The sequence below is a fragment of the Penicillium crustosum genome (genome assembly GCF_028827405.1).
Source record: "Penicillium crustosum strain IBT 35664 chromosome Unknown utg000004l_segment0_segment0, whole genome shotgun sequence".
NCBI classification, from domain to species: Eukaryota; Fungi; Ascomycota; class Eurotiomycetes; order Eurotiales; family Aspergillaceae; genus Penicillium; species Penicillium crustosum.
In genome coordinates this window covers 4,014,888-4,036,623 of record NW_026623125.1, presented here as the reverse complement: position 1 = coordinate 4,036,623, position 21,736 = coordinate 4,014,888, and the positions used below count along the sequence as shown (strand labels likewise).

General features: G+C 47.3%; 10 protein-coding genes across 10 annotated transcripts; 5 read left to right on the top strand and 5 right to left on the bottom strand.

The window, feature by feature from the left end:
• Nucleotides 1–497: 497 nt before the first annotated feature.
• On the top strand, nt 498–1,211 carry N7487_010575 (uncharacterized protein; the record flags this gene model as incomplete). Its single annotated transcript, XM_056878305.1, has 1 exon — nt 498–1,211. One exon carries the CDS (start codon nt 498–500, stop codon nt 1,209–1,211), a length of 714 nt encoding a protein of 237 aa, XP_056726885.1.
• A 21-nt stretch (nt 1,212–1,232) lies between these two features.
• N7487_010574 (alpha glucosidase II alpha subunit) lies at nt 1,233–1,793 on the top strand (the record flags this gene model as incomplete). The annotated part of the gene is made up of 1 exon (XM_056878304.1): nt 1,233–1,793. One exon carries the CDS (start codon nt 1,233–1,235, stop codon nt 1,791–1,793), a length of 561 nt encoding a protein of 186 aa, XP_056726884.1.
• A 48-nt stretch (nt 1,794–1,841) lies between these two features.
• Nucleotides 1,842–2,177, top strand: N7487_010573 (uncharacterized protein; the record flags this gene model as incomplete). Its single annotated transcript, XM_056878303.1, has 1 exon — nt 1,842–2,177. One exon carries the CDS (start codon nt 1,842–1,844, stop codon nt 2,175–2,177), a length of 336 nt encoding a protein of 111 aa, XP_056726883.1.
• Nucleotides 2,178–2,390: 213 nt separating this feature from the next.
• Nucleotides 2,391–3,199, bottom strand: N7487_010572 (sugar O-acetyltransferase; the record flags this gene model as incomplete). The annotated part of the gene is made up of 3 exons (XM_056878302.1): nt 2,391–2,489; nt 2,546–2,945; nt 3,039–3,199. The coding sequence occupies 3 exons, from the start codon at nt 3,197–3,199 to the stop codon at nt 2,391–2,393; spliced, it is 660 nt and encodes a 219-aa protein (XP_056726882.1).
• Nucleotides 3,200–3,953: 754 nt separating this feature from the next.
• Nucleotides 3,954–5,209, top strand: N7487_010571 (Norsolorinic acid reductase B; the record flags this gene model as incomplete). Its single annotated transcript, XM_056878301.1, has 5 exons — nt 3,954–4,072; nt 4,143–4,229; nt 4,284–4,506; nt 4,569–4,707; nt 4,764–5,209. 5 exons carry the CDS (start codon nt 3,954–3,956, stop codon nt 5,207–5,209), a joined length of 1,014 nt encoding a protein of 337 aa, XP_056726881.1.
• Nucleotides 5,210–6,033: 824 nt separating this feature from the next.
• On the bottom strand, nt 6,034–7,338 carry N7487_010570 (uncharacterized protein; the record flags this gene model as incomplete). Its single annotated transcript, XM_056878300.1, has 2 exons — nt 6,034–7,196; nt 7,269–7,338. 2 exons carry the CDS (start codon nt 7,336–7,338, stop codon nt 6,034–6,036), a joined length of 1,233 nt encoding a protein of 410 aa, XP_056726880.1.
• A 908-nt stretch (nt 7,339–8,246) lies between these two features.
• On the bottom strand, nt 8,247–10,046 carry N7487_010569 (uncharacterized protein; the record flags this gene model as incomplete). The annotated part of the gene is made up of 1 exon (XM_056878299.1): nt 8,247–10,046. The coding sequence occupies one exon, from the start codon at nt 10,044–10,046 to the stop codon at nt 8,247–8,249; it is 1,800 nt and encodes a 599-aa protein (XP_056726879.1).
• An 809-nt stretch (nt 10,047–10,855) lies between these two features.
• Nucleotides 10,856–13,000, bottom strand: N7487_010568 (molybdopterin cofactor biosynthetic protein; the record flags this gene model as incomplete). The annotated part of the gene is made up of 2 exons (XM_056878298.1): nt 10,856–11,529; nt 11,713–13,000. The coding sequence occupies 2 exons, from the start codon at nt 12,998–13,000 to the stop codon at nt 10,856–10,858; spliced, it is 1,962 nt and encodes a 653-aa protein (XP_056726878.1).
• A 176-nt stretch (nt 13,001–13,176) lies between these two features.
• On the bottom strand, nt 13,177–15,721 carry N7487_010567 (ABC-F family ATP-binding cassette domain-containing protein; the record flags this gene model as incomplete). Its single annotated transcript, XM_056878297.1, has 6 exons — nt 13,177–13,548; nt 13,612–14,706; nt 14,757–14,856; nt 15,140–15,332; nt 15,389–15,581; nt 15,644–15,721. 6 exons carry the CDS (start codon nt 15,719–15,721, stop codon nt 13,177–13,179), a joined length of 2,031 nt encoding a protein of 676 aa, XP_056726877.1.
• Nucleotides 15,722–19,190: 3,469 nt separating this feature from the next.
• On the top strand, nt 19,191–21,026 carry N7487_010566 (bZIP transcription factor; the record flags this gene model as incomplete). The annotated part of the gene is made up of 2 exons (XM_056878296.1): nt 19,191–20,142; nt 20,203–21,026. 2 exons carry the CDS (start codon nt 19,191–19,193, stop codon nt 21,024–21,026), a joined length of 1,776 nt encoding a protein of 591 aa, XP_056726876.1.
• Nucleotides 21,027–21,736: the final 710 nt, after the last annotated feature.

The following is a 21,736-nucleotide window of genomic DNA, read 5'->3' as shown; positions in this document are numbered from 1 at the left end:
TGTTGAAAAAGCTTGCAGCGGGCACGAGTGTCGAATTACCCATAATTGTCTCTTTCCTCGAGTCCGGTGCAACGCGCATAACCATTGATGAAGCAAAGCGCATGGCGGAAGAAACTGAAATCCAAAGCGATAAAGTCAACAAGAAGCGCTATCATGAGGCCGAAAAATGGACGATCGTGGGAGGGTTAGAATTGAGTAAATCGGCCATACTGGATCCTTAGATAGAGGTGAATTCCGTTAAGACTACCACGAGAGTCTTGTTCGGCCTAGAAAACAAATTCAGGGCAATAATACAACATGCGCCATTCGCGGTGGACTTCCAGATTGAAGGAGAGACGCATGTGCAGCTGAATTCTCGAGGTCTATTGAATTTGGAACATTGGAGGCCAAGGAAACACACCCATGAAGCGAAAACCGAGGAAGACGAGAGCACATGGTGGGAAGAATCATTCGATGGACACACAGACTCCAAGCCTCGCGGTCCAGAGAGTGTTGGAATGGACGTTAGTTTCCCTGGCTATAACCATGTATTTGGGATTCCCGAGCACGCAGATGCCCTTCTGCTGAAGGAAACTCGGTACGTCCTCTTTGAAAATCTCGACAAATACCAAATCCCATACGACGCAATATGGCTCGATATAGAGTATACGGATGGGCGAAAATACTTTACGTGGGATCCTCTCTCATTTACCAACCCGGAAGGGATGCAAGAGGCACTGATGGAGCCAGAGCGAAAATTGGTCGTTTTGATTGACCCGCATATCAAAAAGGCAGAAGATAGTTACTTTGTCTCTCGAGAACTTAGAACACAGGGCTTGGCTGTCTTGGATAAGAAGGGCGAAATCTACGATGCTGATTGTTGGCCCGGTCTTTCAAATTGGATCGATACCTTTAATCCTGCCACACATCATTGGTGGAGCTCTCTTCATCAGTATGATCGATTCCAGGGCTCTCTACCAAATCTCTATATTGAGAATGATATGAATGAGCCTTCAGTGTTTGATGGACCCGAAGCTACCATGCCTAGGGATAACCTCCACTTTGATAATTGGGAGCATCGTGATATCCACAACGCTAACGGTCTTACAATGGTGAATGCGACGTTCCAGGCTATGTTAGATCGTGAGAATAATCGACGGCCATTCATCCTGACCCGGTCGTTTTACTCTGGATCCCAGCGGATGACTGCTATGTGGACTGGCGACAACTAAGCCACCTGGGAGCACCTCGCAATGTCATTGCCTATGATATTAACTAACGGTGTTGCTGGGTTCCCGTTCGCAGGCGCTGATGTTGGCGGTTTCTTCAATGACCCACCAGAAGATCTTCTCACGAGATGGTATCAAGCTGGAATCTGGTATCCATTTTTCCGTGCGCATTCACACATTGACACACGGCGTCGGGAACCCTACCTGATTGCGGAACCTTTCCGAACGATCATCATCCAGGCAATTCGCTTGAGATATCAACTTCTTCCAGTGTGGTATACCGCGTTCCAAGAAGCTTCAGTCACCGGAATGCCTATAATACGCCCTCAATACTATGCATTTCCGAACGAGGAGCAAGGCTTTCCGCTTGACTCTCAATTCTGGCTAGGTGGAAGTGGTCTCCTCATACGACCTGTAGTAGAGCAAATGGATGTGACGGATATCTACTTGGCAGGCGATGAGAAGTACTACGACTACTTCGACTTTACCATTTACCAGGGCGCCAGTCGCCACTCTGTCCCTGCACCTATTGGAAAAATCCCCTTGTTCCTCCATAGTGGTCACATTGTTCCGCGGCGAGAGTGAATTTGTCGCAGCAGCGCCGGCATGAGGTATGATCCGTTTACTTTCATAATGGCCTTGAATCGGGACGGTGAAGCCGAAGGGTCGTTGTATATCGACGACGGCGAGACATTTGACTACCAAGATGGCGCTTTCATCCACCGCCATTTCGTCTTTGAAGAATCCACTCTATCATCACAGAATATCGGGATAGACGGTCCACAAACAGCTCAATACTTGAAGAGCATGGAAAATATCACAATAGGGAAAATTGTGGTGATTTATTTCCCACCCAATTGGAAGAAGAAAGACTCGGTGAAAATCTCGCATCATTCTGGAGAAGTTTCATTTGCCTCCATCAGGTTTTATGAGCAAGAAAATGGGAGAGCATCGTACGCAGTTGTTTAGAAACCCAATGTGGGTATTACGCAGACTTGGAAGATAGAATTTTGAAAAATCCATACGCGTGTTGAGCTAGAGAAGATGTGCCGATGTCCAAATTTACCGATGCTTTGTGTATGTTCTATCTAATATTGTTGATTTCCTACCGGCTATTAGATGGTACCCACACCTTCTCTCTCTGTCCTCCTACTCTCTCACTGCCTCGTTGGATCAACGCCCTCAAGCCGGTTTGATGTCTTGCCTGGGATCCATGGTAGTCTCTATCTGTGCAATGATTCTGGCAGGGTTTCCAGCAACAAAATAAAAAGGTGGAACGTCCTGATCGTGTTGTTAGTCAAGGATTCGGCTCATGCGTTTCTAAGAGCATGGATTACCTTTGTGACAACGGAGCCCGCGCCTACTGTACTGCCTCGCCCTACTCGAACTCCGGCCAGAATTGTGGCACCGCCTCCAATCCAGACATCGTCCTCAATATGAATCTCCTTTCCGCTCTCCGGACCCTTAAGTCCACGTCGCTTTGCCGGATCCATGGGATGGAGGGCACCATAAAGGGATACATTAGGTCCGAAAAGAACATTCTCACCAACAGTGATCAGACATGTATCTAGGACGACAAGATTGAAGTTCAAGAAACTTCCCTTCCCGACCTTGAAATTCAAGCCGTGGTCAATGGAGATTGGTTCATCGACAAAAGGATCGGTTTCATCGAACAGTGCCTCATCCGCCTTTGGATCTGAGAGTTGCAGAGGAAGGGGCCGAGTATCACCAACCACGCTAGTTGGTCAAGAGTTAGGTTTAGGTCATCGCCAACATCATCCCGAAGACCATCAACCATCATCCGAGTTGACGTTCCCAAAAATCACTTACCTCCGCCAAAGCCTGACCTTCTCTCGGCGTGATGCATAACTGGCGGTGTTAAACGCTTGACAGGCCTTCTTGCAACGGACTCTATTCTGTTGAAGGATCTCACAACCTGGATTATACCACTCCCCTCGAAGCATCTTATCCCATTCTGGCGACGACGTCATTCTGACTTTTAGCACAAAATCTTGAGTAGGCGAAGTGTTCAAGGTAATAGAGAAATCAAAGTGATCAGACGTTGAGAAAACGGGAAATTATCTGTTAAAACAGTGGAGGTGGGTGCGTAAGAGGGGGTGTGAGAGCAGAAAAGTGGGGTTAAACACAGTGTATCGTCCACAGCTCTGCTATGGAGGCATACACTACGAAGTATATCGCCCTTGCAAAATTTCAACGAATGACTATATACTCGGTACACATATCCGGTCCATCTGAAATGGTAATGGGCCACCTTTCGATGGTAGTTAGTACGGCAGATCTAATTAAGTATTCAGCCCTTTAACTATAGGAAGGTCTAGTTTATTGTCTCCTTCAAACGAGGCATAACGGAGGACATGGTCTTTCCAAATGGTCAAGTCAATATTGGAAGCTAGCGTTAGTACCGTATGGAATACCCTCGGGGCGCTTCAAGTGCCGGCACAGAACAAGTGCATGCAGCACTAGTACTAGTTAGATATCCGAGAAAGTATTCGCAAAAAAATGAGATATTACTCCGAGATTACCTCTCTTGGTGAAATAGTAGCCGCGTTGAGACACTAGCTGGTCGGTGGGGGCAAGAAATCCGGAGAGGGCATCCCTCTTGGGCGAGGCAGGTTTTATGAGTTCATACCATTGCAACGCTTTTAAAACTTCTTCCACTTCACTCTTGATAAGAACGTATCTATTTTTGAGATATTCACAAAGAGGAAGTAATTATTCATCAAGATGCCCACGATCAATCCACATACCAAGTCCCGGCTTGGTCGCTACCGCTTGCTTGCCCCAACAGCCGGCGTCAAAGTAAGCCCATTGTGCCTAGGCACCATGAACTTTGGGAACGCATGGTAGGTTCTGTATTTGTTTAATATGCACAACATGAAGGAAATCCACTCAGATCTGACCCGAGTCCAATAGGAAGGAAACTCTGGGTGAATGTACCAAAGATACGACGTTCTCAGTCCTGGACGCATTCTATAAAAACGGAGGAAACTTTATTGATACGTGAGTCTTTTCTAATACAGTTTTTATTTCAATCATTTGACAATTACTCGCCAGGGCAAACAACTACCAAGATGAGGTTTCCGAAATATGGCTGGGTGAATGGATGGAGACTCGAGGAGTGCGCGATCAGATTGTGCTGGCAACAAAGTATTCGTCGGCCCATCGCCTATACAACCAGTCAAAGATCCAGGCCAACTTCGTTGGCAATAACACCAAGAGCTTGAGGGTTTCCGAGGAAGCAAGCTTGCGAAAGTTACGCACAGACTATATTGACCTGGTAGGTCTACCCCATATGCGAAAATGCCCCTGAATCCAATTGAGACTGACAATTAAATACAGTTTTACGTCCATTGGTGGGACTTTGGGACTTCCATCGAAGAGGTAATGACCTCACTCAATCAGCTTGTCCTTGCGGGAAAAGTACTCTACCTGGGTATCAGCGACACTCCTGCCTGGGTCGTCAGCAGGGCAAATCAGTGTAAGAAGACATTCATTCCTCCGTAGAAATTGTCGGGCTAACAGCCTGCTTGAAAGATGCCCGCGATCACGGAATGCGAACTTTTTCTGTCTACCAAGGACAGTGGAACGCAGCGAAGCGTGATTTTGAGCGCGATATAATCCCAATGTGTCATGCCGAAGGGATGGGCATATGTCCCTGGGGTGCACTCGGGAGTGGTAGCTTCAAATCTGCCTCGGAACGCGAGCAATTATCAAAGTCGCAGAGCAATACGGGTCGGAAATGTCAACCACGTCCGATCGAAGTCCAGGTATCACACATTCTGGAAGATATTGCAGCCCGGCATTCCACAGTGGTCACGAGCGTGGCACTAGCATATGTGATGCACAAGGTCCGATATGTTTATCCAATTGTTGGAGGACGACTGGTTGATCAACTTCTTGCTAACATAGACGCTTTGGGGTTGGTTCTTTCAGAAAAAGATATGCGAGACATTGAATCTGGTTATGAATTCGACCCATGATTTCCAACGACCTACATTTTCCAGGGGGAAAGTAAAGAGGCACATCCGGGGAACTCTACTTTTTTGAATATTGCGGCTGATTTTGATTTTGTGGACCTGCCACGGCCTATCATTCCCAAGTCCTCAAGTGCGTCAAGCCAATGAAGGGCTCTTGTGGTGTTTGAGTGGGGAAATACTAGCTCAAACTTAGCTAGACAGGAAGAATGGGTAGATAGTTACCTTAGTGCATTGTCATTCTTTTTTCGGTTATTCAGCCATAGCCGTGAGTGAGATTGAACAAATCACGCGTCTTGGATCACAAGATTCGTGGTATATCCATTGATGTTTACTTGTAAAATTACTTGATAGAATGTGGTCTCTAGATAATCAGGTATAAGGTCAAGCATACGTCTACCTACTCGCCTTCACCCAATATGGGGGATATAGATAAGATAAGATAAGCGCGCTGGGTAAATTCCTAAATCAGGTATAGCGCACATCTGATGCATATCGCCAAGGCCCACTTTCGGTAGCTTATGCCGACTTTTTGGTGATTGTGAGGGACTATATTACCAATAGTACGTTCCAAGGTCATTGCCTATTCGCATGATATATTACTCAAATGAGGTATTATATAGATATTCGAGTTTGAAATACCGTGTTCGACTCAAAACAATGGTATTTGAAATACTCCCGATGCCACAATGTGGTTCCAGTTCCAGCCTTCTCCTTTTCGTTCATCGTACAATTGCCATGCGCTATGGATCACTCTAATTGACTGACCAATGTACTTGAGCCGGCGCACTCTCTCAAATTTAGCCAGTAGTGTGTCGATGGATTGCCGATCAGTCCTCGTCACACAGTTCACTCCTATCAGGAAAAAAGGGGAACAGAGAGAGTGAATACCAGGATGAAAAAGGTATTGCGGAAAGGCTATCTAAGCCACTGCGAGCCTCTCCCTGTATTTTCTCACTCGAAATTTCTTTTGGGTGAACAATAGAATGGAGCCAAATAAATGCCGAAGAAATGTAAGCCCGAAGGATGGGCCACTCTTCAACCGAAAGGTTGTTGTCGCAACCAAGTCCCAATTTTTCGTTAATAGTTTTTGAGATATGGATGGACTGGGAAATAAGTGGAGCAGAGAGAATCGATGTGCTCGTCACTTGAAGCTGGAGATCGGTAATCTGCGAAACCAATTCAATGACCTCATATTGAACACTGGCAATTCTCCCATCATCTGAAGATTTAGACGTCCAATGCAAGATGTAAATGGCCTGAGGCTGACACACATATCTTTGAGAAGAAGTAGCGCATCCTAAGACATCCATGTAGATAAACACATGCAGAAGATCATTCTTGTTTTGAATCGACTCTTGTGACTGGCCCTCATTGGCAAAAGCAGTTTGGTTTATTCCACTAGCCTCAAGAGATGGTCTTAAAGCACGTAGAAAGACTGTCTTTGTCTCTTCCATCCAGAGCCATGACTCTTCTGACACCCCTTCTGACATCTCGAAGACATGGCATAGAACAAATATTAAGAGGAATCTCTCAAGGTCAATTGAATTACCTGCAGCATCTTTCCATTGGGAGAGCTGTGATGAAAAGCGCAAATACTGCTCTTTTCTTGCTGCCCGAACCAGTTCTTTCTTGGCAAGTATGAGGGATTTTATTTCTGCTCCCTCCGATGGCACTGTGTTTATAAAATGAGAAGCGCCTAAGGCGAGAATCACACCCATCACAAGCCGATCCTTCAGGCTCTCTCGCACGGCAAACGCGATGAGCGATCTTCGTCTCTCGTCATAGGGCAGTGGAATGCAGTAGGACACGGTATTGACAAAGTGGAAGAAAAATTGCTTCTCTGGTTGAATATTTGAATTGGATCCGAGAAACGCTTGGCTCTGCAACACCTGAACAAGTTCATCGTCGATAGAATCAAGTAGCTCTTTTTCTAACACTTGGGACAGAATCTCGGCACCAAATGGTGAGGCGCATCTACTCCCGTCTGAGTCTGGAGAAACTAGTCAGTCATATTTTGATCAGTAGTTCAATTCTTCAAAAAAAGCAGAGATGCTTAACTTACCACTCGCCACATGTTCAGAAGGAGAAGTCTGAATCTTGCTCGAATCGAAATGATCATTAGCGAGAGTCATTGCGTCGTCGGCTACTTTCTTTTTCAAAGAGGCAGGTGTGAATTGAATAAGGTCTTTGGTTTCTTCTAAGATAGTTTCATTTGCTACCAAGCAGGCTTTATATCTCCCAGAAACTTGAATAATGGGATCATAGCGAATCTCACTTTTTGCTGGCGGCAGATTCTGCGCCACCGGCGGTATGGGCGGATGTGTTTAGATTCAAGATTCTTTAATATGTACATTTAGAATACTCTCCTCTAGTTGAAAGTTGGTTTTATAGGAAGCTACGGCAACTTTACCCCCAAGTTTACCCTCCACTACACTTGAGCAGACAAGAATACAATTGGGCTGCATGGATTCAATGTCAGCATAGGACTTGGGTGATATCATAGATGGATGCAACATTTGAAAGGCCATCCGCGTGACCTTACTTGAGATAGTGAATCCTAGTCACAGGGCGGGAGATTGACTGGCTGGCCCAACATCACACCATCGAAATCCTTCCTAGTTTATCTCATGTAGATTAGTATCCTTGTAAATCGATGGTGCCACTAAATCAGGAATGACTGATGCACTTGTATGTAGCTCACCATTTGTGTCATACAATAGTCAGAGTCGGTGAAGACCTACATTTTATCAGGATAAAGCGTCATGCAGAAAATACAGAAAGCTGTCTTTTTAGCCGAGAAAGGTTGTAAAATCGCAATGGTATCAAGATCAGGGTCCACAGACTCCAGATTTCAAGTGCACTAGACCTAATCTAGGGATATAATAGCCGCCACTATTACCAGTATAACTTCAATGGGGATTTTAGGTTGCAAATGCAACGATTAGTTATCCATGAGATACAAGGACCGTACATCATATGCTTGAAACGAAAGCCTTCGATATTTTACCGCCAAAGACCCTCGGCACAAGGAACCGAATCCCTAGGCAGCCTCGCAAGGTCCAGATTTCATCCAACGTGGTTTAACTTCAGCATAGTTATCTCCACACGCTGCCTCAACACATCTAACAAGACCTCCAAAATAAAAGCTCTTCCCAGTGAGACCAGGGCCGTAGTGTGCATATTTCCCCGAATTTGTCATGATAGCATTCGTAGATTGGGGAATGGTCGGTTCAGTGATCATACACCAACAGGTGTCCGTAATAAATTGAACTCCAAATATCTCCAATTCATTTACCAGGCCAGCTCGACAAGCCGAGGCATATGTCGATCGCCCACACGTTATCATGACGGCAACTCGGCTGTCTTTGGTGCGGCCTCTACAGAGTTCCGCGAGGGTCTCGATTTCAGACAGTGAGAAGTGTGGATTACCCAGAGATATCAAATCAACTGATTGATCTCTTGGCGCACTGTTTAGAGAGTCCCAGCAGTTGATCAAATCACCATGCTGTACATGTATGGAACGCACAGTTGACCCCTTTACTATCGCAGCCTCGAGGTTGGGTGCCTCGGGGGTCACTCCGACAATATGAAACATTGGAGCACTAGAAACAGTCGCAAATGCTGCTCCAAACGCCTTCAAATCGTCTTGAGTTGGGGCGAAGGACTCGAGTCCGATCACGACGGGAATTTCGCTCGTGGACAATGTTCCGACTTGGTATCCCAGCAGAGGGTAAAATGAATCATCAATTTCTGCGGGTGAAATTTTAGGAATCTCCACAATCACCGAGGCTAATCTGTTGATTTGAACGTGCGGGCCTCCTTTAGGAGCACGACCAGTTAAAGCAATTGCGATATCCAAGAAGTCAGGATATTTCATGGTTCTTGCACCGAGCACACTATTGGCGTAAACAACCGCATTCGACTCGGCCCAGGCTATTTGATCTCCATACTTTGGCGCACTATCAAGTTGATAAGGTGCACATGTAAATGTTGGTTGAGCTCCCATGTCGGTGTATGCGTCAGCTAGCTTTACAGCCGCATTGTTAAACTCTTCACTGATACCTTGAACGCGTCGAAGATTCTTATCAACCGAAATGGAATTCATCGATGTCGGGACTCGAACCTTTCCACCACGATCCCGAAGATTCTCTGCAAACGCGAGAGAACCTGGACCCGTGTAGCCGCAGCCATCGATATGAACTTGCGTGACATCCATTAATTCGCTGACACCCAGAACTTCTGCTAGTCTCAAAGTGATCCGCATTGCTGCACGGGCGGCATCTCCGTACACGTTATTGAGAAACGCATTGTCAAGCTCTGTGAGCTTGATGCTCTTAGTCGAAATGCTGGGCTCAGTTGCGCCAACCACTAGTGGGTCCTTGGCTGTTGTATCCAGAAGCTTGTGTGTGGATACCTGGCCGTTGAGGACATGAAAATCGCGCCCGTTGAACTTGATAAGGTCTTGAAATTCAATCGGATCAAGCGTCACGACTGGAATGGCCTTTCCAAATATCTCTTCCGCAACAATCACCCCCAGGGTGAGAATGTCTTCCCTCCGCTCAAAGATCAGCGCGGCAGGTGCTCTGCCATTCAGTAGAAGCTCCAGGATGACTGTACTACCGGTACATGAGCCACGTCCACCGGGGATAGCGAGGATGGCTTCTTGAAGATGCTGTCCGCTCAATGGATGGTGTTGATCGATAACCTCGCTCGTCCGAGGATTAACACCGCCCCAGAAGCTCAACTCCAACTCGCTTGTGATAAGCTTCCCTGAAGCCTGACCGTTGACATATGGAGTGCCTTGGAAGACACGAGTCGTGTCGAAGTCGCCGGCTACCATGCCGATTGCCTGCACTAAATAACCCCACGGGAACGGACGATGCAAAACGAGTGAATGAATGGAAATAGGTGAGAAATGGAAGGATATTCAACGATCTGAATTATAGAATTGTTATGTTAAGAAGCACTGCTAGGGTGATAGTAAGTGGCAGCCAACTTACTGGCATCTTTTATGTCACAAACTAACTAGTTAAAGTGTTTTATTTACTAATAGAGCCACACGAACCAATAGATTGACGAGAACAGTCGGAACCCTCTGCCGATAATCTCGAAAAAGGGGAAATATCAATTCAACTGAAGGCCAATGCGGTTTGTTTCTAATCGAGGTCTTATCAGCTGAGCCTTATGTATCGTCCTGAAGTCATCCGCCTTACCCCCCCCCACAACTTATGAGATCATCCAGCCTGGTATACTCGTGGTATTAATCAGGGTCAAACCTAGTTGCTTTCATCCTTTTCCCATTTTATAAATAACAAGAATAGATAGCCGCTTATGCGGCCCAGTCATGTCTTTTTAATGGTCTTTTTAGATGTGCTTTTATATGCCTTTTTTTAGGTGTATACGAGACATTTCTATAACCTTTGATGACCTTTGACATGGCCAGAGATCGGACTTAGAATCCCTGCTCCAAGTACGGAGTAGGCCAGGTGGGTTTGGTGAGTATGTAAAATACACAGCGTGCTCAATTTTACTCGGTTGTAAAAAAGCGGCAAGAGGTGAGCACCAAAACGGAAAGGGCAAGCCACGATGTAGATATAGCAGTCGAACGCCTTCGATACTAACTACATATGTATGTATACATATGTGTACTTATTCCCGCACCCAATGCCCACTCTTCCCCCCCTGTTTCTCCAACAATCGAACAGAATCAATAACCATCCCCTTATCTACAGCCTTGAGCATATCATAAACCGTCAAAGCCGCACCCATAGTAGCTGTCATAGCCTCCATTTCCACGCCTGTACGACCAAAACAGCTGACCGATGCCACGACATCCATAGCACCATGATCCCTGTTCGGTCCAGGCTCAATCAACTCCACGCTAACCTCGACCCCAGTAATTCCAATTCCGGGATGGCAAAGAGGCACAATATCAGGTGTTCTTTTGGCAGCCATGATACCCGCGATCCGGGCAACGCTGAAGACGTCGCCTTTATGTGTGGTTTTGCCTTCGCGGAGGATATCCCAGGGTCGGGAGTTCGAGAAGGAGACGGTGCAGGCGGCTGTGGCGACGCGTTTTGTTTCGGGCTTTTCGGTGATCTGGGTCATGTGGACGGTTTTGGATGGTGTGAGATGAGGGAGGTCGGCGTCTGAGGTTGTAGGTAGAGAGAGGGATGGGCGAGGAATACAGTCTTTGGTCTCTGGTTTAGAGCGCCCGGAGTGGTAGAGACGAATTTGGGAAGCTGTAGGGAGATGCGAAAGCATATGTACGGGTATGGTTGACCAAGGGTGAGACCGTGATCCCCATGGTTTCGGCTTATTATCTAGTTCATCTATCAGCTTGATAATTCGATAAACAATGTCCAAATATATCAATTTCATGTGTACATGGTATCAAGTAAGATCTCGCCGATTTCATGAAAAACCAAAAGAAATGATCATCTGAGATGATTTACAGGTCATAAAGCGTTTCCAATCATGAAAAAAAGATGAAAATGGCTACCCACCAATCAAAATCATAGGGCGGTTCTTCATGTCCTTTAGTTGCGCCATGCCGGCGTGCTTCGCCTTCTTTCGTTTCACTGCCATTCCAATGATGTCGAGAATTTCACGTTCGCGCTCATTCACCAAGCCGCCTTCGTCACTAAGACGCGCTGCGTTTTGTACTGTTTCCAACAGCTGCAGGTTGTTCATTGCATCCACGTCAATTGGGCTCCCACCATTCTCCTTGCGAATAATATCCCGCAAGGAGACCTCGGAGTTACCGAACAGACAGACTTTGAGATTCCCGTCACTAGTAATGCGTAACCGGTTGCAGGTACCACAGAAGTTGTGCGTCATGCTCGTGATAAATCCCACGCGGCCTTCGAAGCCAGGAACACGGTATGTCTTACTCGTGTCATTCTTGTGGTCGGCCACTTTTTCGAATGTGGGATACTTCTCTCGGATAACATCCAGCATCTCCTGATATGAGAACATCTTTCCCTGGTTCCATTTGTTCCCGCCAAAAGGCATGTACTCGATAAAGCGCACTTCAATCGGTTTCTCGCGGCCCAGTTCTACGAACGGGAGGATCTCTCGATCGTTCATGCCCCTCATAACAACACAATTGATCTTCAGCTTGATCCCTGCGCCGACCTTATTCATTTCCAGAATTCGGTCGATGCTCTTCATCACAGCGTCAAATCCCTTGCGTCTTGTCATAATCTGGAACTGGAACGGATCCAGGGTGTCGAGACTGAGATTGACACCCGTCAGCCCAGCCTCTACCATCGAGTCCAATTTCCGATGTAATGATATTCCATTAGTTGTCAGACACAGTTCCCGAAGCCCATTCTGTCGCAGCTTGCCAATATCCTGCATCAACGGCACGATGTCTTTGCGGACCGTCGGTTCGCCACCCGTCAATCGGATTTTGGTTACTCCCTGTGAGACGAATAACGAGGACAGGTATAGAATTTCCGGGGACGTAAGGAGTTTCGCAGAGGGCGAGAGGTCTATGCCTTCCTCGGGCATGCAGTACAGACACCGAAGATTGCAGCGTTCCGTGACGCTAATTCGGAGGTAGTCATGTTGGCGATTGAAGGTATCAGTGAGGAATTCGGAGAAGGGCTTCGCAGACTTGAGTGTTGAGAGTTTAGAGGGTTTAGTCAAGGGATGTGAAGGAGGTAAATCAGGAACGGCGACGGTGGCGTTAGGTCTTGATGCGGCGCGCGTGCTCTGGGGTCGAGTTTGTAGGTTCCACTGGCGGGCAGCCCTAGGGCAAGACCAGAACCGCTTGCACAAGCCAGCCATGAGGAAGTTGTTTCAAGGAGTAAAATGTTGCATGTTGGAAGCAAATATATATTGCAGGAGGTACTCCGCGGAGGAATGAGGGGAACGTTCTCTTATCGCACTTGGCTCTCGGCGGGCTCCGTGCTGAGTCATAACATCTTCATCATTTCAATTGGTCATGGAGTCAACTACGTCAACTAATCTATACTCGGTAACAACTTTTGAACCCGTTTCACCAGGCTCTTTTCGAACTGCTCCACCCCATTTTTCTGTTCGTTCATCTTGCCTTGTTTAATCACATAGACCGACCGGCGTCTTGGCGTTTCTTGGGTCTCTTCCTCCTCCAGTCCTTCGAAATCTTCATCAAGTTTGTGCTCGGTGTCTCGCTTGCCCTCGATTACAGAACGAACAAGGAAACGGTCGTGTGAAATTAGAAGCACAGCGCCGTTGAAGGAGGAGAGAGCCGTAGCTAATGCAGTGACAGTGTAGAAATCCAAATGAGTTGTGATTTCATCAAGAATGAGAAGCTGTGGTGCACTCCAGACAATTCGAGCCAATGCAAGGCGAACCTGGATTCGACAATATTATTAGCTTGTGTCGAATGTTCTATTGATCTTTCACATTTCACATACCAGTTGTCCACCTGATAGTTTGGCAACAGGGACATCAGATGCAATACGACCTGCTAACCCCATCGAAGAAAGTAGACCTCTGATAGCGCCCTCATTCATAGATCCTTCGGTTTCAATCGTCAATAACCCCAGTGCAGTTAAACTAGGCTCGCCTCGGCCACGCTCTTGCAGCTCTTCCACAGAGTGTTGGCTGTAGTAGCCCACCTTCAACCGCGAGTGAGTCGAAACCTTGCCCCTTGAAGGAGATACCTGTCCAGTCAGGACACGAAGCAGAGTAGTCTTCCCCGAACCATTGAGACCCATAATCCCGACACGATCACCCAAGTGAATGACCAAGTTCACGTCGTCCAAGATGACGCGATCGGTCTTCTTGTACTGGAAAACTATACCCTCAAGTGATACCAACGGTCCGGGGAACCGCAACTCGGTCGCATCGGGCAAACTCATAGTCGCGCCCTTTTCATCTGTTGGAACCTCGATCTCAGCTCGATTGTGGAAATGGTATCCGACTAAATCACGGTTCAGCTTGAAACGGCCCCCGTTCGCGCTGACTTGAAGACCCATCCGATCATCAACCTTCTTCTGCCGCGACTTAGCTTGTCGCAGCTTATTTTCGTCATTGGTTTTCTTCCCAATTTTCATATTCTCCCGGATGCTAGCTTCCATATGCGCAACCTGTCGCTCTTGTGCCTCCTTCATGCGCCCCAGGTAGAGCTTCTGTTCCTCGAAATCTTGTTCGTATGCAGACAGGTTCCCTCGGAAATACGTCAATTTCTGGTCTCGGAGGATGACAATCTCCTCACAGACAGCATTGATGAAATCCCTGTCGTGTGAGACTAAGACGATGGTTGTCTCTGATGTGTCGCGAAGTTGTTTCAGGTAGTTCTCCAACCACACTACCCCAAGAAGATCCAGGAAGTTGGTTGGCTCGTCGAGGATCATGATGTCGGGATCTTGGACTAGAACGCTGGCTAGCATACATCGCATACGCCAACCACCTGAGAGTGTAGAGACTTTCTTCGCGAATCCGTCTTCTTTGAAACCAAGACCGAGGAGAATACGACGAGCTTGTTGCTCCATATCGGCAAGTTTCATCTGGTTTCAGGTTAATGGAGTAGGTGAATGGCCATCGTAAAAATACTTACATCTTCGAGTTGAGACTGTAAATTTTGTAGCGTCTCGACGGCAGCTTGAGTATCCGACTGGACTGTCTCCGCATCGATGGCGTCTACATCCTGGGCCATCCTGGGAGAAGTTAGATATACCCGCTAGGGCGAATCAATACTACTGACATCTCCGATGTGGTTTCGAGCTTCCCTTCGGCAGCCTTCAAGTCTTTCCGTGCTTGTAGACCCCGAGCACCGCTTTTCAGGCTTGCGTTTTTTTGCGCCAGGAAGAGATGCTTTTCTGCTTTCTGGTGTCGAATTTTGCGAATCGCCCGCACGGGTTGCATTGGATCTTCGGTTTCAAAACTCTTGGATAGGACTTGGAAGGTCAGTCAAGTGTAATTTCAATTAAATAGACATACGAACATTCCGCCACCCGAACAGCCTCGTTCCTAGTTTCATCGCTGCTGAGAACAGCTTCCAACACCGTTTTGTCCTGGTTAGGGTCTTCGCCAAAAGTTTTGTCATCCTGTTCGTCCGTCTGCTGCAAAATTGCCATGCGAGTCGCATGCGGGATGCCAGGGATGAGTTTCTCAGCCATTGCCCGGAGGAGCGCTGGTAACATTAATATACCGAGCTTTGCAAATGGTACTTGCGAGGGTCTGTCTCACTTGACTTCCCAGTTCCGTTGCGACCTAACAGTCCATAGTGCACACCTGCCTTGAGTCGTAGGTGCGCGTCTGAAATGAGCTCTCGCCCGGCAGCCTTGGCCTTTGATTTCCCTTTGGTCTTTGATTTTGATACATCTTCCGTGGATTCAGGTGCAGACGATGTGACTATAATATTGAGTCCATCCACATCAATCTGATAATGGGATAAATTTGAGCGTCAGTGGTCACCTGGGTCATTGTTGTGGCTACCCATACCTCCTGCGAAGGATTATCATCTAGCAGATGAAACCGTGTCTGCTTACGGGTTGCCAGAATTGTCGGGGCGGATGTCATGGCTTCAGCAGATGAGTTGGAATTCTTGGTCTTTGTGTGTTTTTCGCCAAGATCCAAGTGTTAGATATGTATCTGAAGTAAAATAGTAACCGAGGTCGGTTCGGGCGGGTTCATATGTAGAGTAACTAGCAAGGGCAGTCACAGTCCTCAAGCCCCTTTACAGAATCAAAATGCGCCACTATGATCGCATTAGACTTATTATTTCTCGAGTCATGGAATCAAATGTGGACAAGTGTGGACAAATGTGAACAAATGGGATGCTGTTTGACGAACATTCTGGGGTCGGGGTCCGAAAGAGGAATGGTTCCCTGCCTGAGGCGATTACTCACATTCCTTGGCGGAGTCGCTATTTGCATCATTGTGCTCGTATTTTGCTACATGGGTTATTCAGTAAATTATGAGAGGTCGTACCTTTATGTGTGTAGGAGATATCCATGGTCTCACTGTGAGTCATGGTTTTTGGATTCTGTGCGTTGTGGTTAATTCATCGAAACTAAATATATATATTGAAGGAATAGTGTCTCTCTGCGTCACAAGAAATCGATAGGTGGAATTCCACTCAAAACTAAACAAAAAAAGCCAATTCATACTATTATACAAGATGTAATGCTTCCTTTTCTAAGTTAAATTTGAGACAGGACGCCAGGACGCAGTACAATCATGCATATAGAAAGCAGCATTGGCATCCAGAGTCTTAACAAATAATATGCTATCGTTTATACCATCTATGTTGTGTTAGTCCACCAGGCATCTTGGATAATATCGGCATCTAGACTCTCGAGGCCAGGTACTAGAAGATGAATACTATGTTATTAATGTGCTCTCGCCCAAATGCCAGCAACATGAATAGTAAGATTCTCTAGCGACACGTGGCTGTGCTCCATTCTGCTCCAGATTCGAGATAGACCGGGGAAGACCAGGTCCAGTCCTTGAACAGCCAAATAAGCAAAGCCCAGACTGACGGATCGAGATCTCTAGTCAGGTACCGGAGTCGGGACACAACCGAAATTCTACTTACTCATTGTCTACGATAAGGTGTAATCTAGATCTAGATTTTAATTTCTCCATCTCCACCGGAGCGTTAAAGAGTCTCGAACACGCCCATGCTTATTTGAAATTTGAGCGGGCCTGGGCCGAGTCGTCAGACAACCAGAAAACAGACTCGTTGCCAGGGTTTGTAGGGTCTTAAGGCTAGGCCTGGAGATCAGGGCATGGCGGGTCTTAATAGTAGGAGGCGTTAGACAACTAGACAATGGAGGAAGGGGTTTGGTCTAGTCTAGACCTATGTGATTGCATTAGGAAAAAAAAAGAGGTGCAGAAAGCACACGTAAGTAATGCTCGGGGGCAAATATGCCAGAGGCTCAGTTTTCATACCGACCCATGTCACGAGTATGGGTTGTATGTAGCTACCATCGGGGGAAATATCATCCTTGACAATGGTCTAGATCCACTGTTCGAGGCTTGGGACAGTTTCATCAAGGTTCCGCACAAGAGGCGTTCTTACAGAAACTTCAAAAATAAGGTAGTTCGATTCGAATTCTGTGATCACCCTTTGTGTATCGGCATGATGGACCCTAGTGAAGTGCCGTAGTTGAAGTATTTTTTTCTAGTGTCTATTTTTAATAGTGAGGTTGTAGGCGCAGAACTAACTCAGCCTCTTTGCACGCGGTCACTGGACTGGATCGGGGATCAATGGTAATCCGAGTCAGCCCTACCATCGAGCTGATCGCTGGTCACAAAAAAAAAAAATAAAGAAGCAGGCTAATGAAGAGTCCAGACTCAGGGGAGAGTTGGTTCTTCGGGGGAAAAGGAAAGAGGGAATAAGTTACGAGGTCCACCATGTCTGCCCTGTGTTTCGCCTTGTTAAGGTTCAGGGGCAATCAAAATAGGCAAGTCTATAGAAAAAAAGGAAGGTTCTAAAGTGCCAATCTTGGAATCCATAGACACAGTACGGTGTACGGAGTAATGTGGGCACTTGAGAATGAGACTTCGGGCGAAGGACCTCGGAGATCGACTGGAAGAGATTTAGCGTTATAGAGACGGGCCAACTAGCCATATTTGGAATAGATTGCCACATCACGTGCACGGAAGTCCACCGAGAGCCTGAATCGTTTTCCTTTAGGATCCTTTCTTGCCGACCCGCTTGAACTTTAGAAAAGCTTATTGTAATTCTCACACGGGAGCACGAGAGGACCAACTCCCGAATCTACTTCTCTGACTGGTTCACCCTGGTTTTTCCGGTACAGGGGGCCTGGCGGCCTGGCGAGACGCCGGCGTACGTACATCCTAGTTTGGATGAAACAAGGGATTCTAGTCGATACATGGGAATATGGAAAATGCACCCTGGATCACAATCTGTTTGGCATATGTTTATATTATATAAGTATTGGTATTATGGGTCAGGGACTCAACCTATATCGTATGTTGTACGAAGTTTTTTGCAGAAAGTACTCCGTACTCCGTACAGAAAACTGTTTACGAGAACCCACTGCTTAGGGGCGAAGCCACTTGAAATAATTGGCTCAACCCCGAAAGCCGCTAGCTGCGGTGATAGTCACTTCTAGTCCGAACAAGGTTGGTAGGTTATTTTCTTAAAGGTTGAACCTGCAAGTCCTAAATCCACTGGAATATTCTCGCGTATCTTTAGGTGGTCTACAACATAATCCAACACTGAAGTCACCAGGAATGTAAAATTTACTAAAGGGGGCAATCTTCGATAAACAGACCTGGAGATACATGGCACAGCCACTTGCGTCATGAAAGGGACAAAAAAAGGTACAATTACAATACCATACGGTTGTAGTAACCCCGAGCCCTGGTAAGTTTTCCCGGAGGGCCAATGGGATCAAATGGCTCATGCCCTAAGATTACCCCACTTCCAATGTTTTGACCGGCAAAAGAGTACCTAGGTATAATAGGGGAGTACGGAGTACGGAGTACTGTGACTATTGAATGTCCAACAAACTATCGGCTATAGACTTTGAATAAATATAGGTTTCAAGCAATTGATTTATCACTAGTAGAGAGTAATGTGGCATTCATAAATTTGGTCCGGACATCTCGAGTATAGATCTGAAAATCATGAAAACATTCCCGGGATACGGTATGGTAAACAATTCCCGTCGAGTGGCAAGTCAACCAATCACGGGGTTGCATTCCTGAGTCCCCCGCTGACTCAGAAAGGACGCGCAAGCCTCTGTTGCTATTCCGGAACACTTTGTCCCTTTCCCCATTTCCATCCAATTTCACCTTATCCATCTAGATCCAAATCCATATTCTATTAGACCTTCGTTTTTAGGATCCTTTTTGTCCTCATATTTTCCCTCTTTTTTTTTTATCACATCAATCTATCTCATTTATACCCACCCGCATCCCTATCTCACGCCATATCTCACGCTATATTTACCCTATTCCATTTACGCTATCCCTACTCCGTACACAGTCGAGAGACAGCCTTATCCAGATCACTATGGCGACTCTCGCAGAACACCCGATGCAACCGGTTGCCAACTATGACCAGGATCTCGACTCATTCATCAACTTCGATCAACTCACCTACACATCCGATCCCTCCCGCTCAAAGGTTATGGTCAGCCAACCGTCGGTCGCAAGTACCGAGTTCAGCACCAGCGACGCCCGCAGTGCCAGCTTTGCCTCAAGTGGCCAGTCTCCCCTGGCATTCCAGGCCCCAAGCCACCAGTACGATGAACACAGACAGCAGACTGGTCTCCCACCCGGTGCTTTGGCCATGTCCTACAGCCAGGTTCCGATGGGCTTCAACAATGGTCAAGGATTTCCAGTCAGCGCCGACATGTATGCTGGTCATCACATGAAGCGCGAGGACGCCCCATTCGATTTCAACACTGCACCGGGCCGGAACTCGGAGATGGAGATTGACCCCGAAAACATGAACCCCTCGCCATACTTCTACCCGGCAAACCCTGGAAACAAGAACCAATATGTCGATCCCAACGCTCTCGGCGGCCATGAGCTGGCTCAGGCTGGTCCGTCTACACAAGTCGGTCGCATGTACCCCGGCATGCATCAGCAGCAGGCTGCGATGGCCAAGGCCCAGCAACAAAAGCAAAGTGAGATGGTCCGCCCTCAGATACAGCAGCGTCCGGATCAGGTGCCCGATGCTATGCCCCAGGCTCGCGGTCCCCGCAACCCTGACCCCGTGGTTGAGGAGCGTATCTCTCGCCTACTTCAGCAGATGCGACAGAATGCCATGGCCAATGGCGAGGGCTCCCCCAGCCCCTCCAACGGTATGCCGCAGATGGCTAAGGCCCGGAAGGACGAGGCCGATATGGATGAAGATGAGCGCCTTCTCGCTAGTGAGGAGGGCAAGAAGCTCAGCAGCAAAGAGCGCCGCCAGTTGCGAAACAAGGTTTCCGCTCGCGCTTTCCGATCTCGCCGCAAGGGTATGACTCTGAACACTTGAATACATGTGTAATGTTCGTTTCGCTAATGCCTCCTACTAGAATACATTGGTCAGCTCGAAAGCGAGGTGGCTGCTAGAACCAGCGAGGCCCACGAGGTTCGCCTCCAGAACCGCGCTCTTTACGAAGAAAATGCCCGCCTGAACGACTTGGCCCGCATGCTTCTGGGATCTCCCCACTTCTCCAACTTCCTCAACGATATGGGTGACACTATGCCCGCTCAACCTCAGCAGCAATCTCAACAGCAACCTCAGCAGCAACAAGCCCAGCAGGCTGCACCCCAGCCTAGCATGCAGGCTATGCCCAAGGAGACGAACGCCAACCGTGGCCAAGAGTTCCAGATGCAGCAAAACCCCCAAGCCAATATGGTTATGGTCCCTAACCAGGGTATGGATCACTCCAGCATGGGCATGAACAGCGCCGGCTGGAACTCGGGAATCGATATGAACTACGGCAACACTCCCGTCTTTGCTGTCATGGAGGTTCCCGAGGGCCCGGCCCTTGATGCCGAGGTTCTGTCCGGAAAATCCTCTTCTTCCTTCAGCATCCCCGAGAGCTCCAAGAATGAGGCCCCTGTTGTCGACCGTCCTATTAGCGACTCACCCAGCCAGTCTGACATCGGCGTTGCCAACCCCGATGTCGAGATTGATGAGTCCGATCCTGCCTTTGCTCTCTTTGTTGATGCTCCTGCTCCCGCTGCTGACATCACGTTTGAAGGTGTCTCGACCGAGAAGACTGCTCAGTTCACTCTCGTCGTTGACAACTCTGAAGTTAGCGATTCGGCTAAGAGAACCTTCAACGCCCTCTGCAACAGCATTGACGCTGCCTTCGAGCGTGTCTCGGCTGTCACATCCCACCTTCTGTGATTCCCCATTAGCGTCTTGCCCTTTCGGCCTCCTTTTCTTTGTACATGTGATTCCTTTTTTTTTTTGCTATTCCCATTGCCACCGCCTTGTGACTATACACCCGCGGTGAAACCTCCTGCTATATTTTGCGAACCATGGGGAGGTGTTCTTTCTTTTGTTTTTCCAGATGCCCTGGGGAGTTCAAGGCGCCTGTCTCTTACTATATCGTCTATCTCCCACGAAGGACCTTCTCGATGGAATTTTGGAGCTTTAGTGGTGTATCTGAAGGATCTGTGGAGTAAAAGCCCAATCTTGATATTTATGGCCATATGATTATCTTATTTTATTGCATAGCCTGTACTGTGGATGTAGTTTAGCCAAATAGAATGCTTGTCAATTTATCGAAATAATGCTACTGTAGTGCGTTGCATTTCCTTCTGTACATCATGCGTGGAGCATAGGTAACCAAAACATGTAAATTTGTTGAACCTCAGGGACTTTGGGGAACTTATTTGAATAGTCCAAATATGTATGAAATGAACCTTGGGATTTACAAACACCTTAGCTCTCTATTGTGCTATTTATTTGAAAAAACGTCACTCCATGGCGGTCCAAATCGATTTTCTGCCGCAAAAATCAACCGTCACTTTTTTTTATCAACGTGGGGATCCACCAATCTCCTACTCCTTGACATTACTACGCCTAGGGGCTTTCTATCATTCATTTCCCCT